The 19,452-nt window shown below is 44.0% G+C and overlaps 1 protein-coding gene across 2 annotated transcripts; it reads right to left on the bottom strand.

Annotated features, from left to right (window-relative positions):
• Positions 1–22: 22 nt before the first annotated feature.
• LOC135349910 (deleted in malignant brain tumors 1 protein-like) lies at positions 23–19,440 on the bottom strand. Of its 2 annotated transcripts, none has more exons than XM_064548565.1 (46): positions 19,295–19,440; positions 18,878–19,060; positions 18,615–18,785; positions 17,930–18,103; positions 17,647–17,811; positions 17,425–17,595; positions 17,138–17,305; positions 16,899–17,069; positions 16,360–16,524; positions 15,922–16,092; positions 15,393–15,566; positions 14,889–15,233; positions 14,600–14,767; positions 14,373–14,531; positions 13,789–14,133; positions 13,130–13,306; positions 12,730–12,891; positions 12,366–12,533; positions 11,912–12,073; positions 11,560–11,724; positions 11,295–11,477; positions 10,939–11,115; positions 10,477–10,644; positions 9,985–10,329; positions 9,547–9,717; positions 9,314–9,490; positions 8,917–9,081; positions 8,501–8,665; positions 8,229–8,405; positions 7,741–7,917; positions 7,317–7,502; positions 7,001–7,174; positions 6,489–6,830; positions 6,176–6,346; positions 5,544–5,759; positions 4,897–5,067; positions 4,235–4,738; positions 3,855–4,046; positions 3,437–3,601; positions 3,160–3,336; positions 2,770–2,934; positions 2,311–2,646; positions 1,580–2,083; positions 1,178–1,345; positions 441–807; positions 23–254 (listed from the first exon to the last, which is right to left on the bottom strand). In XM_064548565.1, exons 1-46 carry the CDS (start codon positions 19,356–19,358, stop codon positions 131–133), a joined length of 9,495 nt encoding a protein of 3,164 aa, XP_064404635.1. In that variant the 5' UTR covers positions 19,359–19,440; the 3' UTR covers positions 23–130. The 2 variants fall into 2 exon arrangements, with proteins under 2 accessions (XP_064404635.1, XP_064404636.1); XM_064548566.1 differs by having other exon boundaries at positions 23–233.
• Between the last annotated feature and the right edge of the window lie 12 nt (positions 19,441–19,452).

Genomic DNA, 19,452 nt, shown 5'->3' with positions numbered 1-19,452 from the left:
ACGTACGTGCGTACACAGCATACAATTATTGAAAAGAGAAAAAAAGAGTTAACAATATTGATTCGTGTGTGCATTATTAAATGTGTACAACAGTTCAGGAATAGGTATACAAGTAGTTCGGCTTAAATGGTTAAAACTGATCAGTTTTCTCAACCAGTTCTAAATCTTTATTAATGGGTGCTTCAGAAGAGAAGGAATCGGAGCTCACGATTGGACGCTCGTCTTCAAAGCTTCTGAATGAAAATTTACCAGATCTGTTAATTGTATGTGTGTGGGTAATTACGCATGATGTGGACACTCATATCGCAGTAAAATTAATAATAATAACCATACAATTTTTCTTTTCCAACCATTTTCATTTCCTCTACTGTACGCAAATGTGTGTGATCGTACAGCATAATTATGGTGTGTATTCAAATGTGTGTGTGGGTTGTCCTCACTTGCGAGCCCTGTAGACTAAGAAGATGATCAGAACCACCACAATGATGAGAATGAGCAGAATAATAATCAGGACGAGAGGCACAATTATGGCAACCATGCTGGACCCGTTCTGACCAGCTACGTTGACACTTGGTGGCTCTTTAGTACTAGTGGTAGTGGAGGGAGCAGTGGTAGTGGAGGTAGTAGCGGTTGTAGGGGGAGCAGTGGTTGTGGGGGGAGCAGTGGTCGTGGGGGGAGCAGTGGTAGTGGGGGGAGCAGTGGTAGTGGGGGGAGCAGTGGTAGTGGGGGGAGCAGTGGTAGTGGGGGGAGCAGCGGTAGTGGGGGGAGCAGAGGTCGTGGGGGGAGCAGCGGTAGTCACTTCAACTCCTTTTGGACAAGTTATTATAATAGTAAATTCCAAACATATCAGTACATCTCTACGGATATCATAAGTGCTGTACATGTGTACATTCTTGTTTATGTAAAAAAACAGTAGCATACATTTTACTGTATAGCGCGAAATTTTCAAGGAGGGTTAGCAATCCTCCCAGAAAATTAATTCTACAAAAATTGTTTTTGAATCTGCTAAAACGTGCAAAGATTAAAGGCGTGGCTTCTGGTAAGCAGTTAACCCACGAAATTGATTGCTTTTAGAGGCCATTCCACAAAATTTAAGTCCCTCGCGCTATACGGTATCAATATAGTGCATAAATCTATAGTGAATGGAGTTACGTATGACTCTCACACAAACCCTCACCTGGGCAGGCCACAGTGGCATCCTCACTGTGGGCACAGTTGTGTATGGAGGCAAGCGGCAGTTGAGAGCACTCTAGAATATGGGACTCTGTGCCAGAACATTTGACATCGTCCAGGTAGATTGGCCCCACCCCTGGTCCAAACTTTCCCTCCATCTCAGCAAACGCAGCTACATAAAAAAAGACATTCAGCAATATGATATCAAAATAACAGCACAGCATAGCATACAGTATACTAGCTCAGGCAGCGTGCACGAATAGCTACAAGTTCAGTGTATTGATAACATTCAGGCCAAATACACTACCACTTGTATTGTCGTAGTGATTCGTGCACGCATGTCGGACCTCCTCTGGTACTAGCTACTGCCATCTGTCTTGTAATCAGTTTGGTATGTATCACTCACCATCACTTGGCAGTCCTAGTTGTCTGCACACGACAGCTGCACCATTGTCGTCCCATGAGTCATCACAGACGGTCCCCCAGATGTTGTTGAAGCACACTTCTACTCTTCCTTGAGAGCCATCCACGGTACCACCCAGCCTCACCTCTCCTGACCGGCACACCCTCTCTGCCTCGTTATCCAGTATAGAGGGACACAAGACACCCGCAAAATTGGTACAGGTTGAGAGAGAATTTGGAACAAAGGAACAGTCATTATCATCACAGGTGACATTGAGACTAAAGGTATTGCTTGTATCAGCATTAGCAAGTGTAAACAGAGAGGAGGGAACTTGAAGAGCACCAGTTTTGTTAGAATCAAGCCCATCACAAATCACGCTGGCTGTTTGGGGGTTGAAATCATCGGTACAAATGGATCCCCATAATTGGTTGGCACACACTTGAGGGATGCCGTTGAACTGGTCGAGACCTCCAATCAAACGAACATTGTTATTGGTACATGGAAGCGCTGCAGAAAACAGTACATGTAAGAATGTAATCTTTTAAAAAGTGTTTGACCCACATAGAAATCACTATAGCCTCTAAATTGAAGCTAGTAGTGCTGTGTCTATATACAATGCTCAAAGAGTCACAATGCTGCAGATATTGTGTATATACATGCACTTATATCGTTGGTAAGGATGGTCATCATCACAACGTTACTCGACACAACTCAACAAACAAAAATGGGCTCACGTTGACAGATGACAGCTGCATCCTCGGAATGTAGACAGTTGTGCACAGCCACTCCAGAGCTAGGACACTCGATGAGCATGCTCTCGTTTCCAAGACAGTTTGACTCATCAAAGAAGATAGGACCGGTACCCTGTCCGAAGAATGCTCTTTTTAGAGGGACGGCTCCTTCTTGAGAGAAACCCAGCTGCCTACACACCACCTGTGCTTCCTTCTCGTCCCAATCATCGTCACACACTGTCCCCCATCTCCCTCCAATACACACTTCCAGTCGACCCTCAAGATCAGAAGCTCCACCCACTAGGCGAAGGTCTCCATACACACAGGTAGCGTTGGCAACTAATATAAAGAAATGAATATAATGTCCAGCAATGTAGCACAAATAGTAGACTGTGCACTTTTACTACTAGTCTAGACCCTAAAATTGCTACAGCCAACAGATGGAGATGGTGCGTAACTCACCTATGCAAATGACTCCAGCATCCTCACTGTGTCCACAGTTGTGGTTTGAGACTTCGCTGCTTTGGCACTGCATGAGTGACGTCTCAGTGCGCTCACAGTTGACATCGTCCAGGTGGATACGCCCTGTACCCTCACCAAAGAATGCTCTGGGAATGGCCACAGCTCCTGTAGCATGTACACACTTTATGCAAATATCAGTATTTGCAGACATCATATTTGGGTACTGTAATGATACTACAGAGCTCTTTAACAAATTGATACTGTCAGTACCATTATTATTGTTTAGCTCTAATTATGTAGAATTGAATAAGGATGGCTTGCACGGTCTACAAGCTCACATTAACACAAATGGTATACACGTCTGGCTAGAATAACATGTAATGTACGTACCTTCACCATCACCATAGCCCAGCTGTCTGCACACCACCGTTGCCTCCTGAGGTCCCCATTGGTCATCACAGATAGTACCCCAGTGGTTGTTGAAGCAGATCTCCACTCGACCCTCGTTAGGAGTGGCTCCATTCACCAGTTGAATATCCCCATCATCACAGACAAACACGTTGTCTCCTACCAAGAAAGCACAAGATAAGAGAGTGCAGTGCGTATTTCAGCAAAAGAGGGTGGTTTTGAACAAAAAAGTACACTTTCAGATTATTGGAAGACGTACCTACACATTCCACTCCTGCATCATTAGCATGTGTGCAGGTGAAGCGGATGCCTCCTAAAGTACTGCATCTAAACAGCTCACTCTCCTCCCCTGAGCAGTTGAGGGAGCCCACGAGAATTGGATTCTCCCCCTCTCCGTACACTGCACCACTCAATGCCAGAGCATCTGGGGGGGGGGGGGGGGAATATGACACTTTAAATGCTGTAATACACACCGGTGACACAGTAATGGGAGAAGGAATTTTTGTTGTTGTGATAACCCATGGGTGGATAAGTGTACGTATGTGTGTGTGTGTGTTGGCAGGTATTACACATTGGTAGACACATACAATGTACAATGTGACCACCTTCTGCATGTACTTGGTAGTGTTACTGTAAATGCATATTACATGTAAGTTAATTGCAAGCAGCAAGCTCACCAGACAAGTCAGTGTAGCCCAGCTGCCTGCAGACTGTCCTAGCTTCTCGATCGTCCCAGTTGAAGTCAGCACACACAGTACTCCACGTCCCACCAACGCACACTTCCACTCGTCCCGAAATCATTCGTCCCGTATTATCCATATCACCATTAACCAATCGGATCTCTCCATTACTACAGTTCATGCCAGGATCTGGCAGGGAAGGGGCATGAGTGATTACTGTGCTATTGAAATAGACTCAAATATATGATGTATACAATAATACACGTGAGTGGCATCAACTTTTCATCTTAAACATTCCAAACGAAGCACAATGATAACCTCATACAGTCAGTAACTAATTATAATAACCTAATAACATGGTCATTGAGCTGACTCACAGGGGCAGAAGACTCCAGCATCCTCAGAAGATCTGCAGTTGTGAATACCAATATCTGATGCTCTACAGCCTAGCAATGTGTTCTCTGCTCCCTGACAGTTCACCTCGTCCAAAAGAATGAAACCACTACCCTCTCCGAAGTTTGCTCCATGTGCAGCCCAAGGTAGTCCATTCTCTGTGTATCCCAGTTGTCTACAGACGACTTGAGCATCTCTGCTATCCCAGCTGTCATCACAGACAGTCCCCCATCGACCATGCAAACACATCTCCACTCTACCCTCATACTCATTGCTCCCATCACCAAGACGAACAGCACCATTTGTGCAGTTTTGCGGCTGATCTGGAGGGCAGATAACACCAGAGTCCTCGTGATGACCGCAAAATAGGGCGGAGTTGGACACAGGGCAGTTTGCGATAGAGGACTCTGAACCCTGGCAATGAATGGACAGGATGTGGATAGGCCCATCCCCTCGACCAAAGAATGCTCCTCGTACTCCGATAGCACCTTAGAGAAGAATGTGAATAGTTAAAGATACATTCTAAAAGCAAAATAATTATGACTAGGAAGATGAATTGCGTTGTACAATAAGCATAGATGCACAGTTAGCTTACAATGTGCTTTGTGTAGACGCACACATGAATGAGTTCTTTATGTCTACCTACCATCAGTCATGAGTCCGAGTTGCCTGCACACGACAACAGCATCAGCTGTTTCCCAGTCATCATCACAAATGGTGCCCCATTGGCCATCCTTGCACAGCTGCACTGTACCCTCGCTAGCCTGAGTGGCTCCTATGCCTCTCAGCTCCACAGAACCTTCCATACAGCTGGGAGCTGCAGACACCATAGCAGTGAGTGGAAGAACAAAGTAGCGTTAAATGGAGAGCATTTTTAAATGGCCATAACTTTAGTTCCGTTGGTCAATAACAATTTTAGATATAGGCCTTTCAGATGATGAGGTTTTGAAATCAAAAGTCTATTTTTGGCCTCGTTTTTTGACAAATACCATAATTATGGCCTGTTCCAAATTTAAGGTTTGAGTATACCATCAACGGTCTCCTTCTAAGCTTTCAGAATTGGACCATCAAAACTCTAGTTACAGAGCCGATTCTAGTACTTTCAAAATGAATGAGGAACAGGAGTTTGTTTGTGTATATACATGTACGTAATTATCACTGCTATCATTGTAAGCCTCTTCTATTACTAACTCCTAGGAGACTCCCAATAAAAATTTTAGAACCAATTTTCCAAGACAAAATATTAAGTAATGATCGAGAGAGTACTGTATATAAAAGGAACCAGGCACCCACCTGGAGTGCCTGTAGTGTTGGTAGTGGGGGGGTTGGTGGTGGGAGGGAGTTCCGTACACCTCACTCCAACGTCCTCATCGTGGAAACAGTTGTTGGCACCCAATCCGTTATGTGGACAGTCAATCAGCCTGGTCTCATTACCGATACAGAGCAGGTTATCAAGGAAGATCAAACCATTCCCTTCACCAAACACTCCACTGTCCTCAAACATAGCATCTGGACAGAAACGCAATGCATGTCATTTAAACATGTACGTACGTAGCTTAAGTAGGCCTTGGCGGATTATGCTCAATTGGTTACCTATTAATTTTTTCTTTTCTTTTATTCTCTAGTTACAATGTAGTCTCTTATTTTTTTTCATCCCCCTTCAATTATGCTACTAACTACATGTACATCAAGAGTTGATTCTCATGTATAATTTATTGATTCTCAAACTGATAAGATTCAAGTTGTTGGAAAACAAACAGCTCAGTGATGTTTTTTGGCGTTGAAACTTACACATATTTTCGTTTATGCCTATTTTTCTCGTCAAACTCAGAAGATGTGCCAGCATTATTCTCAATGCTCATGCAGGAGTACTTATTTTCCCCTGCTAGCATAATCCGCTAAGGCCGAGCATCAAGGATACTTACTCTCAGGATAGTAGCCCAGCTGTCTACAGACCACACTGGCATCTATTTCGTTGAACTCATCGTCACACACTGTCCCCCATCTCCCTCCAGCACACACCTCCAGTCGACCCTCAAGATCAGAAGTTCCACCAACTAGGCGAAGGTCTCCATATGTGCAGCCTGTTGCATTGTCTACACGGTGAGGACACAACAAAAAAATTGAAAAGTGCATTGCAATAATTTCTATGCATAGCTACAATAAGAATTCATAACTCACGGCAATATCAATTTCTCTATTAATATATACTGCATGTACATGTACATAGCAACTCACTAGATACACAGATGACTCCAGCATCTTCATGGTGCCCACAGTTATGAATGCCCACCCCCGAATGCCCACAGTCGGAGAGCATCAATTCATCACCGTCACACTCCAGCTCATCTAAATGAATCGGGACAATACCCACTCCGAAATAAGCACCGCTGAAAGGCACGGACCCTTCAATGTCGTTTGTGAAGCCCAGCTGCCTACACACTACCTGTGCCTCAGGGCTGCCCCATGCGTCATCACACACTGTGCCCCATACGTTGTTCAAGCAAATCTCAACACGACCTTCAAAGTCTGCCGCTCCATCGACCAATCGAATGTTACCATTTGTACAAGGCTCAGGTGCTGCATTGAAAAGAGAGATGATTATAATTCAAGATTGTCTCTAGGTACATATATTTACAGCATTATCAAATTTAGTACGTCTACATACATGTATGTTGTATATTTTTGCACATTTTATCGTATATTTGTGCAGCATAGTAGTTAGTAGCACATGAACATAGAGCACTTACATTGACAAATGACGGCTGCATACGTGTCTGCAAATAGACATGCCTCGAAAGGGAAACCACTTTGTTGTAAGTCACAACTGACAAGGGTGCTCTCGTTACCAAGACAATCAATATAACTAAGAAACAAGTCAAAACCAAAGTCAGTGCTACTAGGGACAACAATGCTAACAGCGTCTGTGAGATAATAATAAATGAGATAAATTTACGGACACAATGGACCACACCACCGCCGCAGATCTCATTTTTTAGAACGTTGAAACTTTGAAACATTTATATTACATGTTTACTTGCCTATTAGCTATATAAAATGCCTTACTTTCTACATTTTCATAGCCCAGTTGTCGACACACAACTTGTGCATTTCTGTTGCTCCAGACATGGAAGAACGGATCTACACAGAGTGACTTCCAGACTCCACCCACACACAACTCCACACGTCCACTGTGTTCGTTCCCCTGATTTACTAGCTGCACATCACCGTTTCTACACCCACTGCTTGGGTCTGCATGGGAGTGCATGGGGAGATGACAGTCTTGTTCTCACACGAGTAAATTACAGGACAATCTTAGTAAGCAATTCAAATTATTTTTAACTGACAAGCTATATACAAGCTGTAAGAATAGCAACACTAAGACTTAACACTTTGAAGCCCTCATGCAAGATACTACTTAAAAGTGCATGTACATTGATTCTCTGTAACTGCTTGGAAGTCTAGCTGTCTACATGTACAAATTACTTACAGGGACAGAAGACACCAGCAACCTCAAATGATGCACATGATACTTCATCTCCTAGCTCACTGGCCCTACACTCGAGTAGGGTGGTCTCATTGCCTGTACACTGCACCTTACCCAGGAGATACAAACTTCTGGATCTGGTTTCAAAACGATCAAAGTTGTTTGAAGCAACAGCAATACCTGTGTGGGAAAGCAGTACATGTACTTTATAATATTCACTAGGTAAGTGTATGCCTCTAAGGTACAAAGGATGGCACATATAATTATAACTAGTACTGTAGTGTATAAAAAATAGCCCTTTTTTCAAAGAGAGACATTTCGACTAGACCCTAAACTCAACTTTTCCCATTTTGGGAAAGAACACAAAGGAAATATGACTTGTTGCATATACTGTACTACTGTGACAATACATGTGTGACAATGTAGGTCAGTGTGTGTTACACTACATCAGCATGCCACATTTATGAAGTCATCTGCATATTTCCTCAAACCATTTTCTGTGTATCCCAGTTGTCTGCACACTACAGTGGCGTCACTATAGCCCCAGTGAGCATCAGATGGACACACCCCTCCCCAGTAGCCATGGAGACACATCTCTACTCGACCTTCATATACAGTCCTCCCTCCGATCAATCGAATGTCACCGTTAGTACAATTAGCCGGAATCACTGAGAGAGTAGTAAAACATTGTTCAGTAATTAATCATTCATTTTTGCTGTACATAACGAGAACTGATTTATTATTATTGATATGCATGATTCACCTGGCGGGCAAAGGACACCAGCAATCTGGTTTGAGTTACAGTTTCCAGGGGTGGTGTAAGTGCAGTTGAAGAGGTCAGTCTCATTCCCCACACAGTTGACCCCAGACACTGAGGGTGCACCATTAAAGCCTCTTCCAAAGAATGAATTCGAGACTGAAAGAGAGTCTAAGAGGAAAAGAGAAGGCAATGGACACTTAAACAAACTGCTTGTTTAAAAATGAGACATTGCAGTTGACAATGAAGTCTTTGATTGTATACATAGTCGGTGTTGGTTGGTACGAACCACCTAGGCCTAGTATATAGGCTAAAAAAGAGGTAAATTTGGGTGTGTTGACTTGAATTGAGGATTGAAAATACCCACCAGCTCAACACTTCTGTGCACATCACTGTATAGTGGCACTAAGCTGATATCTTACTGTTTCCGTCATAGCCGAGAGAGTTACAGAGGACAGCTGCATCCTTCCTGTCCCAGCCCTGGCTGCATACACTCGTCCACTGGTCATTCAGACACACCTCCACATTACCCTCATTATCTCTGGCTCCACCCACCAGTCGCACATCACCAGAGGTACAGCTGCGAGCTGGGGCACAAACCAAACAATGCTTATATAAGAAAGCTACTACAGCTGTTGTATATACATGTATATGGTCCTCCAACAGTGCAAAGCTGTCTGGTTTATACTTCAATATACTGAATACGTACTTTCTTAATCTTGGGGCCGGTACACTGTGTCTATACTTTATGGCTTAATAAAAGCTGAACACTATTTATTTGAGGCACACTGTGTGTCCATTCAGTACTGAGATACTCACTGGAATTGGAGGTCAGACAGATAACTCCAACGTCCTCGCCGTGGAAACAGTTGTGTATGCCAGGGTCGTTACTGGAACACTCGAGCAGTCCTCTCTCGGACCCAGTGCAGTCGAGCTCGTCCAGGAAGATGAGACCTTCACCAATACCATATTCCAGAGCATCCGTAGCAATGGAAACTACAAGGAGAGAGGTGCATAAGTGGCTATGAAAGGTTAGAAATCATACAACATACTATTGTTTGAGAAGCCTAGTTGTCTGCACACCACGGTGGCGTCGAGATTGTCAAAATCATCGTCACACACTGTCCCCCATCTGCCTCCAAGACACACCTCCAGACGACCTTCGAACTTCGTTTTGCCGTTGACTAATTGAACATCTCCCGTGTCACAATTTGGATTTGGTGCTAGATAAAAAAAGAATTGATGTTTCAGATGTCTTAAAAGATAGAGGGTACATGTACATGCATGTGCACAAGTAGCTTGCAGGACTCGAAAAAATGCGTCTTATCCCTCCGAATGGATACCCTGGAGAAAGCTAAATGACTAAAGGCCTGGCACCCAGATGAATAGTTTGTGCACAAAACACTATAGATGTGTTCACACTATTGATCATGTGTTCGTAATAAAAGAGTCTCCCTAATATATACATGTACAAGCATAGCACTACTCACCAATACACACCACTCCGGCATCCTCAGCGTGTCCACAGTTGTGTAACCCCACTCCGTTATGAATACACTCGAGCAGCGTCCGCTCATCACCTTCACACATCAAGTCGTCCAGGTGGATAGGCACCTGCCCCTGACCAAAGAAACCTCTACCAATGGCCAGTGATGAATTAACATTCTCAGTATAGTTAAGCTGTCTGCAGATAACCCTGGCCTCCTCTGCCCCAAAAGAGTCGTCACAGATGGTACCCCATCGGTTGGCAAAGCACACCTCCACTCGACCTTCATTGGCAGTCATCCCCTCCACCAATCTCACTTCACCATTGTAACATGTTGTGTTGTCAATATCTACAATAGATCATATAAAGTTAAACAAACATCCTATGTACACTTATACTATTAGTTATAAACAAAGTACAAACTTTGCAATGCCCTAATCCTAAATTCTAAATTTCAACTTCAACTGAAGCTACCAACACTATAGTACAGCTATACCTGGTATACAGATGACGCCAGCGTCGCTGTCATGTGACGAGCAAGCGAGACTGATGAGAGCGAAGTCTGGTACAGGACAGTCGGTGATTCGTGCCTCGTTTCCACTGCACTGGAGGTGTGTTACCTGTATGGGGCCACTTCCACCCCCAACAGTGATAGAGATAGCATCTGTGGTAGGTGGGGTGTGGGTGAGGCATATACTCTATAGCGGGTCATTTTCGAAGGTCTAATTTTTTTCGCATATTAGCCAATTTTGCGTATAATATTTTCGAGGATAGCAGTTTTTTGGGTGACTTTCATACAGGCATTTTCGCAGCTTGGTGAAATTCGCAAATCCACGAAAATATTTGCCCTCGAAAATTACCGTATAGATTTATAGGAGGTAAAATAATTACTTCATCCTAGCCCTATTAAACCTATATTCTGCCTACCCCCCTAATATACATGTAATATTATACTCACTCTCAGGTGCCGGGTATCCCAGCTGGCGACACACAATTTGTGCATCTTGGTTGGTCCAAAAGCTATCGGCACAAATGGTGTGCCAGACTCCACCCACACAGAACTCCACTCTCCCTCGGTCCTCTTTGTCTCCATCAGCCAATCGCACATCTCCATTCGGACAAGGAGACCCAGGATCTATAAGAATAGGTATAGTGAATTTGAGTCTCCAATGTGTGTAGTCTGCTTATTAGAAGTTCCGCTGAGAGTTTCTATGACTACCAGGAGGTTCAGGAGCAAGCCCAGAATAGACAATAAAAAAATGTACACAAACTTCTGAATCAGTGGGTAAAGAGTGTCAAGGAAGCTTCACTCACATGGACAGTAGACTGAAGCATCCTCTGATGGCCCGCAATTGTGTACACCTAATTCGGCAGCTCTGCACTGCAGTAGAGAAGGCTCAGAGCCGTTGCAGTTGACCTCATCCAGAATGATAAAGCCGTTTCCTGGTCCGAACTTTGCCCTTCTTGCCGGCACTGCTATTCCAGAGTTGTTGGTGCCTAAAATTCAAATGATGCAGACTTGAAAAACTATTTATGCTAAACACAAATGTATCTGCATATGTCCATGCACTTTCTTTACCAGTGTATCCCAGTTGTCTACAAACGACTTGAGCATCTCTGCTGTCCCAGCTGTCATCACAGACAGTCCCCCATCGACCATGCAAACACATCTCCACTCTACCCTCATACTCATTGCTTCCATCACCAAGACGAACATCACCATTTGTGCAGCTGTTTGTCTCATCTGAGTAACAAGTACGGTAAGGCTCATTTACGTTTCGTAGCAGGTACACACAAACAAAAAGAATGAACCCTTAATCAGAGGGTAGTATGACTATAGTGTTATAGAAGCATGCATGATGCACAAGTACACTAGAGCTCTACCTACATAGCACAATAGTTAAGGAGATGTAAGCTAATATAAATCTCACTTATTGTAGGGCAAATGACTCCGGCATTGCCGAAACAGAAGAAGGTCGATCTGATGTATTGGCACTCGAGCAGGCTGCTCTCATTACCACCGCAGTCCACCAGGTTTATAATATATGGAGCTATTGGTCCGCGAAAAAACGAACCTCGGGTAGCCACAGCACCTGTACAGAGGTGAGTCAGTATATATGTAGTAACCGTTACAGTATAATACGTTATAGAGTTTGCAATGTGTGGGTGTGGCTTGCACACTACATGTGTGGGTGGCTTGCACACTACATGTACGTAGCTCCTCTGACAGACCAACACGTACATGTAAGAGCTGCTTGGTACAACACCTAACAGAAAATGAGTAGATTGACCTATTCGATCCTCCTTCATAATTATGCATGCTAACAGGTTACCGCTACTGTGAGTATTATATCAGCTGGTCATAGTATAAGCTACTATACAAACCTTGACTGGGGTAGCCCAGCTGATTGCAGACCACTTCAGCATTTCTGTTGTCCCAGAAAGTATCACACACACTTCCACTCCACTCTCTGTCCTGACACAACTCCACATCTCCCTCCCACGCACTCATTCCGTTGACCAATCGGATCTCTCCGTCAAAGCATATCGGTCCTGAAAAGATACGATTACCAAATCAAAACATGTCATACAAGGATGAATTTTTACTTTACATTCATATGTAAGTGTGGTTATAATTACAGGGAAGTGTGAAGTGTGGCCTATTGTGAAAGTGTTCGTTTAGGGAAGCGTTGGTTGCGTTGGTTGAGGAAATGAGCCTGTTACGTGTAAGACAGACTGTTTAGCTTACGGTTGCAAATGACACTTGCGTCCTCTCTATGCGAGCAGAGTGTACTTGGTCCTTGCAGTGGGCAATCCAATAGACTCGTCTCAGTCCCAGTGCAGACTACACTGGATATCAGGATTACACCACTACCCTGTCCAAACTCTGCTTCACCAATCGCTTGAGCATCTGTGCATGCGGTTAAGGTTGTGGTATATGTGATACTATATAGGTGGTAAGACACATGCACAGTGGTGGACCCACGTGGTTACGTGGTGATAATTCACACAATGACCTGCACTTGTAGTATACTACATTGTCAATGACACAATAATGACATTGTGATAGAGTACACGCATGTAGTTAATCAGTACACAGCATCTACATAGTGCAGCAACATGTACAATGCGTAATATCTGATATTTACTTTCTTCTCCATATCCGAGTACCCTGCAGACGACTGAGGCAGCAAAATCATCCCAAAGATCATCACAGACGGTACCCCACTCTCCATTTACGCATACCTCCACCCTCCCCTCATTGGGGGTTTCCCCACCCACCAGCCTCATCTCTCCAGACTGACAATCAAAACTCGAGTTAGTCACTGCATGAGAGAGAAAAATAATAGGACCTGTAACAGATGATCGAGATATGCTTCTATGGATTCTAGCCAGGCTTAGCTTATAATTATAATTGAATAGAAAAGAGCACTATAAATGATGTAATGCTGGTATTGCAACATTGCAACTAGACCATCTGGTCAGAGCAGACGGAATGCTGCCTGCCTGACTGCCTGACTGCCAGACATAGTGGTTAGGTAGGTGGGCGGCTGACATGACCAGCTCTCATTGTTGGGAGATTGCACACGTCAATATTCTTTGTTACTCATTGTGTAGCTAGGGAATAAACCTGAACCACAAGAACAATTTGCTATTGTACAAACCTATTAACCTCACAGACCTACCGACATCAGTCACTAATTGATATGGCTTGCTATAGCAAAAACCTGAATTCTACGAAACCCTCATAATGCCTTTACAGTAAGCATACCAATTAAGGACATGCAACAACAATTAGCACACACACCTGAGCAGATGACACCAGCATCCAATGAGTGTGAGCAGTCATGGTCCCCTGGGTTGTTACTAGGACATTGGAGGATATTTGTCTCGTTGCCCACACAATCCACGTTGTCAAGTATGATAATTCCATTATCAGCCACACCAAAATAAGCCGATCTTGTAGACAGTGCGTATTGTGCCTCATAGCCAAGAATTGTGCACACTACTTGGGCATTTGTGGAGTCCCATAAGTCGCCACACACGGTACCCCAGTTACCACTGAAGCACACCTCCAAATTGCCTTCGTACGGACCAGATCCTCCGACCAATCGGATGTCACTATTCTCACAGATTGCAGTGTCGTTGGCACCTGTGGAGACAGTGGTGCATTTTAGCACTCACTCATAAAGTGATCTACACTATAATTATTCTGAAGTCAATTTGGTGTACGTGTCACACTGTTTTAGTAAATCACATCAGAGTAATGGGCTCTTGTTGTATGCATGCCAAGTAACACCCTCCCACGTCCCACGTCTTCAAACAATTACAAAAGCTTTGACTTGTATGGATGCTTAACTTATCACAATTCACAGGCTAAAGATCGCTTACTTTCACAGAGGACTCCTGCATCCTCAAAATGGAAGCAGAAAGGATCACGTTTATGGGAGCAGCTCAACAAGTCAGTCTCGTTTCCAAGGCATTCCACATTGGCAAATAGGATTTGAGCAGTACCACGGCCAAAGAAAGCCAGCGGGAGGGCAAGAGCACCTGGGATCAAAAAATAAAACACACGGATAAACGGACAATTATTTATGATAATTACAGGAATTTTTTACCTATTCCATCATTGTATCCTAGCTGTCTGCAGACAACAGCCGCATCTTTGCTGTCCCATCCATCGTCACACACTGTCCCAAATTGGTTACCGATGCAGACCTCCACTCGACCCTCTGAAGGGAGCTGCCCATCGACCAATCGGATCTCACCATCAGTACATGCAGCATCTGTGTGCGATACGACTATATGAAACAGGGTGTGAAATTATTTTTGGCTGTAGTCTCAACAATTTCTTGGCTAGTGTTTATTCAGTAGGATTAGTGAACTGTACATACAGTGTTATCGTACCTGAACAAACCACACCCACATCCTGATCATGTGAGCAACTCCCGGGGATTACTGTGAAATAGGTGCAGTCAGTGATTTTGGTCTCATCACCACCGCAGAAGAACCGATCGAGAAAAATATCGCCCACTCCTGGACCGAAGGCAGCTCCTTTGAGAGCCTGTGCGTCAGTGGGTACATAATTTAGCTGTGTGCACACAACAGCTGCATCATTGTCTGTCCAGAAGTTATCGCAAATGGTCCCCCACTCTCCATCCAGACACAACTCCACTCGGCCCTCCAACTCAGTGCTACCGTTGACAAGACGAATGTCACCGTTGAGCGCACCTCCACAAGTCCGATTAGCAACTGAAATTATAATTGTTAGCTACATGTTGATAATATTTGTATACACATGTGTATTTGTGCTTAATCAAACTTTGCACAATTTAAGAAACAACATTCAATATCCTGTTTACTGTAAACAGTCAGTGCACCATACTTGATCACAACCCCTCCCCCCCTTACCAGGGCATATGACGGAGGCATCCTCCACATGGTCACAGTTGTGTACCCCAGCCTCGTTCTCAACATCAAAGCAGGAGATGAGGGTGGAGTGGTTGGCTGGGTTGCACTCTGTATTGTCAAAGAAGATTGGACCAGTGCCTTGTCCAAAGTATGCACCAGACAGACCAATAGCACCTGAGGCAATGTCATAAAAACAATTTCATGTAGTTAAGTAGTGCAGCAGCCAACCAATTTACACACTGTGTAGGTAATGCAGTTGCTAACGCAGTTATTGGTCAGTTGGCTGCACTCCAATTTTTACACTGTATAGTATTCAAACTTTTATCAATTAACGTATTATATTGACTGATAAACTCTGATTTCTGCCTCTCTTGTTAATCTAATGTATAAACACACGTGTATATAGCTACATGTACACGTGCAACTAATTGGTCTGGAGTTCGGTAAGATAGTTGAGAATCAACAACGCTATGCACACATTAGTGTACTATCCATTATCTCCTGAAAGGTTGCTTTGGCAGACCCTCACCTTCTCCAGTGTAGCCCAGTTGATTGCACACGACAGTTGCATCTTGCATGTCCCAATTGTCATCACACACTGTCCCAAACCGTCCGTTGAAACACACCTCCACACGACCTGAGTTTGCCTCGCTACCATTGATCAATCGGATCTCTCCGTTTATGCACGAGCTATTGGCAGCTGTTGATGAAACAAAGATGGTTTGCTTAAGCTTAGTACCTGAACTGTAAGCATACGTACACGCCAACCACTGTCGGCTAAAAAACATGTGCAGCTGCATTTCCTTGGCAGCTGCATTTCCTTGTGCATATCAGTGTACTTGTGGGATTTTAATAGCTTCCTGTTGGGTATTTGAGACTTACAGCCTCTTCAGAGAGTGACCATATTTAGGTTGCATGTGTTTGCTACGGAGGGTGACCACAAGGCATTGTAAGCTAGCTCACTCACCTTGACACAGAATACTGATATCCTCGCTATGGCGACAGTTGCTATTGCCAATACCCACATGGGAGCATTCAAGGAAGCTGCTCTCGTTACCAGTACACTCTAAATTGTCCAGGAAAATTATCCCAACTCCCTCACCAAAGAATGCACCATGAAGTCCAACAGCACCTGAGTGCGTAGACAATAGCTACATGACAGCGTGTACAGTGTACGTACATTACAAGATGACCACACATGTTGATAGGAACCACATTTGAACCCCATTACAGTTCCCATAAGCTTGATAGCTACATGCAAGGTCAACTCTATGAGAACAGCCCTTGAGTGACTGAGACAGATGGTCAGACTCTATTGCACTTATAGAAATGCCAAGAAGACTTGAGATCAGGGTCACAGTTAATGTGGTCACTCTAGGTGGCTTCCTTGTAATGACGCAGCACTGTCAGCTAACCACTGACGGTACATGATCTCGGATTATACATACGGCTTCCCGAAACAATGAGGAAAGTCAATGAGGAAAGTACTTTAAGTTTTTCTTTTACCTTCTTCCTTGAATCCGAGCAGCCTGCACACTAGAGCAGCCTCTACACTGTCAAAATCATCGTCACATACTGTCCCCCAGTGATTGTTGAAACAGAGCTCCAATCTTCCCTCGTTTGAAGTCTCCCCATCCACCAATCGTATGTCACCATTGGTGCACGTGTTGTTGGGGTCTGTACATACAATTACACAAATGGTTAATGCTAGAGAATGTAGTATTGTAATTGTCACGTGCACATACCAACACAGATGACACCAGCGTCCTGAAGATGAGTGCAAAAGTTATCCCCAACGGTAGAAGATCTTGGGCAAGAATTCAAGTTGCTCTCATTTCCAGTGCATGCCACTCTATCTAATAGTATCAAATCATCTCCTCGTCCCAAATTACCGAATCTGATTGCAACAGACCCTGCAGAGAAATTAATACTCAAAAACAAGCTGATTGACTCAGCACGAAAACCCTCAAGTGCTCTATGTAGTACTATTGGTACTGTACTCTTATGGTGCACAGTGAAATTGCTAGCTGACCATTTCTAACGAATCCCAGCTCTCCACAGAGTACATTAGCATCGTTTTCGTCCCATCCGTTGTGGCAGATGGTGCCCCAGTGCCCGTTGAAGCAGATCTCCACAAAGCCCTCAGAACTGATGCGTCCTCCTGATAGTCTGACATCTCCGTCCGCACAAGATGCGTTAGGTTCTAATGAGGACATAATATTAGAGTGAGAGTAAAGTAAGATGATCATCTTACGAGGGCAGAGGACTCCGACGTCATCGTAGTGATCGCAGAATAGATCGAAGGAGGTGTCAGAAGAGCACTGGGTGAGGTTGTTCTCATTGCCTACACAGTTGAGTCGATTCCAGCTAATATCCCCCACACCAAATCCAAAGCTGATTCTACTTGTTGAGTACGGAACTACAAGTGGTGAGGAAGTAAACATTAACTGTCTTGTTGTTATGTCTGTGACTGGTAAGTTAAAACATATAGATCTACACAGGTGCAATATCACTTTTTCTTGCAGCTCTGAACTTACTTCCGCCCTCAGTGAATTCTAACTGGTTGCACACCACCATAGCTTCCTCTGCCCCCCAGCCATTCGAGCAGATAGTGCTAAACTTGTTGTTCAGGCAGACCTCAACTCGACCCTCGTACATTGTCTTGCCGTTCAGTAGTCTTATATCACCATCCGCACAGGAAAAACCAGCCTCTGTGGAAGAGAGAGAGAGAGAGAGAGAGAGAGAGAGAGAGAGAGAGAGAGAGAGAGAGAGAGAGAGAGTGAGTGAGAGAGAGGAGAGAGAATGAGATATAATTCACATATGAGTTAGTAGCTTCCTAGGGCTAGGGTTAGGGTTACTTAGTCAAGAAGACGTGACAGAGAAGTACTTTTTTAGCTAGCTCTCTAAAAATTAATTTTGGCCAGTTTACATTATTGTTTTAATTTTATCAACAAAATATACTAGCTATTATAGTGTGGTAACCTTTATCTTAGAGCAAACAGTAATAGACAAACAATAATAGACAAACAAGCGAGGGTAGTTGGCAGGCTGCTGTATGACCAGTGCCCAACTTCCACAGCACTTGTAAGGGCTGAAATTAACATGAGAAACCTTAAAAGTCCAAGTGACAGATGTTTCTGAGACAAAAGTAATGGCCTCTTATTGCAAACACCTGGTTATAAAGACGTAGACTTTCTCACACACTTGCTAACTGTATCATACCTTCACATAGCACCCCGGCATCTTCGAAGTGGTTGCAGTTGTGTTCTCCAATAGCCTGTGCAGTGCAGTTGGCTAATACCTCCTCATCTCCTGTGCAGCGGACATTATCCAAGTGGATGAGACCAGTTCCAGGCTCATATTGTGCGAATTCTCCCCGATAGCCTCGGGCACCTAAAGGCACAAGTAATAGGTGTCACAAAGCTCCAAGGGCTGAGGTACACTTTAACCAGGATACCGAATATCCACTGCACTTTCAATAGTACCTTGAGATGAGTACCCCAGTTGTCTGCACACAACTTGTGCATCTCTGTCATCCCAGTCATCGTCGCAGACCGTCCCCCATCGGTTGTTGAAACACACCTCCACTCTCCCGTTGAGGGCATTGGAACCTCCTCCAGCCAATCTCAGGTCTCCCTCAAAGCTGCAAACTGTCATCATGTCTTCATCTGCAGATAAGGATCTGTTCATAGCTATGACAACTATATAAAAGTGTGTGCACCTGCAACACTGCACTGCACTGTATTGGTACATGGTATTCCAGTACCCAGTGCTAGTGCAATGGTGCAGTGGTGGCTAAATCGTACAGAAAGTAAGCACATCAACTACATAAATTTGTTGGGGATCAGCCAATATTGCAAGCTAGATCCAATTTCTTTTTTAGCTGATAGAGCTATACTCACCTTGTGCAATATTTGGAGCTGCCACTGCAAGCAGAAGCAGAACCGAGCACAGTTTTTTATGCATCTTGACTCAACTGTTTGGCATATGGTCTAGTAAAAATATAAAAGTTAATCTATGCTCGGACTTTTTATGTTAGGCCCTTTTATATTAGGTGTAC

The sequence above is a fragment of the Halichondria panicea genome, chromosome 16 (assembly GCF_963675165.1).
Source record: "Halichondria panicea chromosome 16, odHalPani1.1, whole genome shotgun sequence".
In the NCBI taxonomy this organism is placed as follows: Eukaryota; Metazoa; Porifera; class Demospongiae; order Suberitida; family Halichondriidae; genus Halichondria; species Halichondria panicea.
The sequence above is the reverse complement of the archived record's forward strand: the minus strand, read 5'-3'. Positions and strand labels throughout refer to the sequence as shown.

What these genes read in the sequence shown, in the direction of transcription:
- LOC135349910 (XM_064548565.1), bottom strand. Translation starts at nt 19,358, where the DNA reads ATGCATAAAAAACTGTGCTCGGTTCTGCTTCTGCTTGCAGTGGCAGCT. An exon ending in ACTGGGATACACAGAAAATG is followed by an intron (nt 7,918 to 8,228) that starts GTTTGAGGAAAT and finishes TTTCCCACACAG; the next exon opens with GTATTGCTGTTGCTTCAAAC. An exon ending in CAACACTACAGGCACTCCAG is followed by an intron (nt 5,068 to 5,543) that starts GTGGGTGCCTGG and finishes TGGTGTCTGCAG; the next exon opens with CTCCCAGCTGTATGGAAGGT.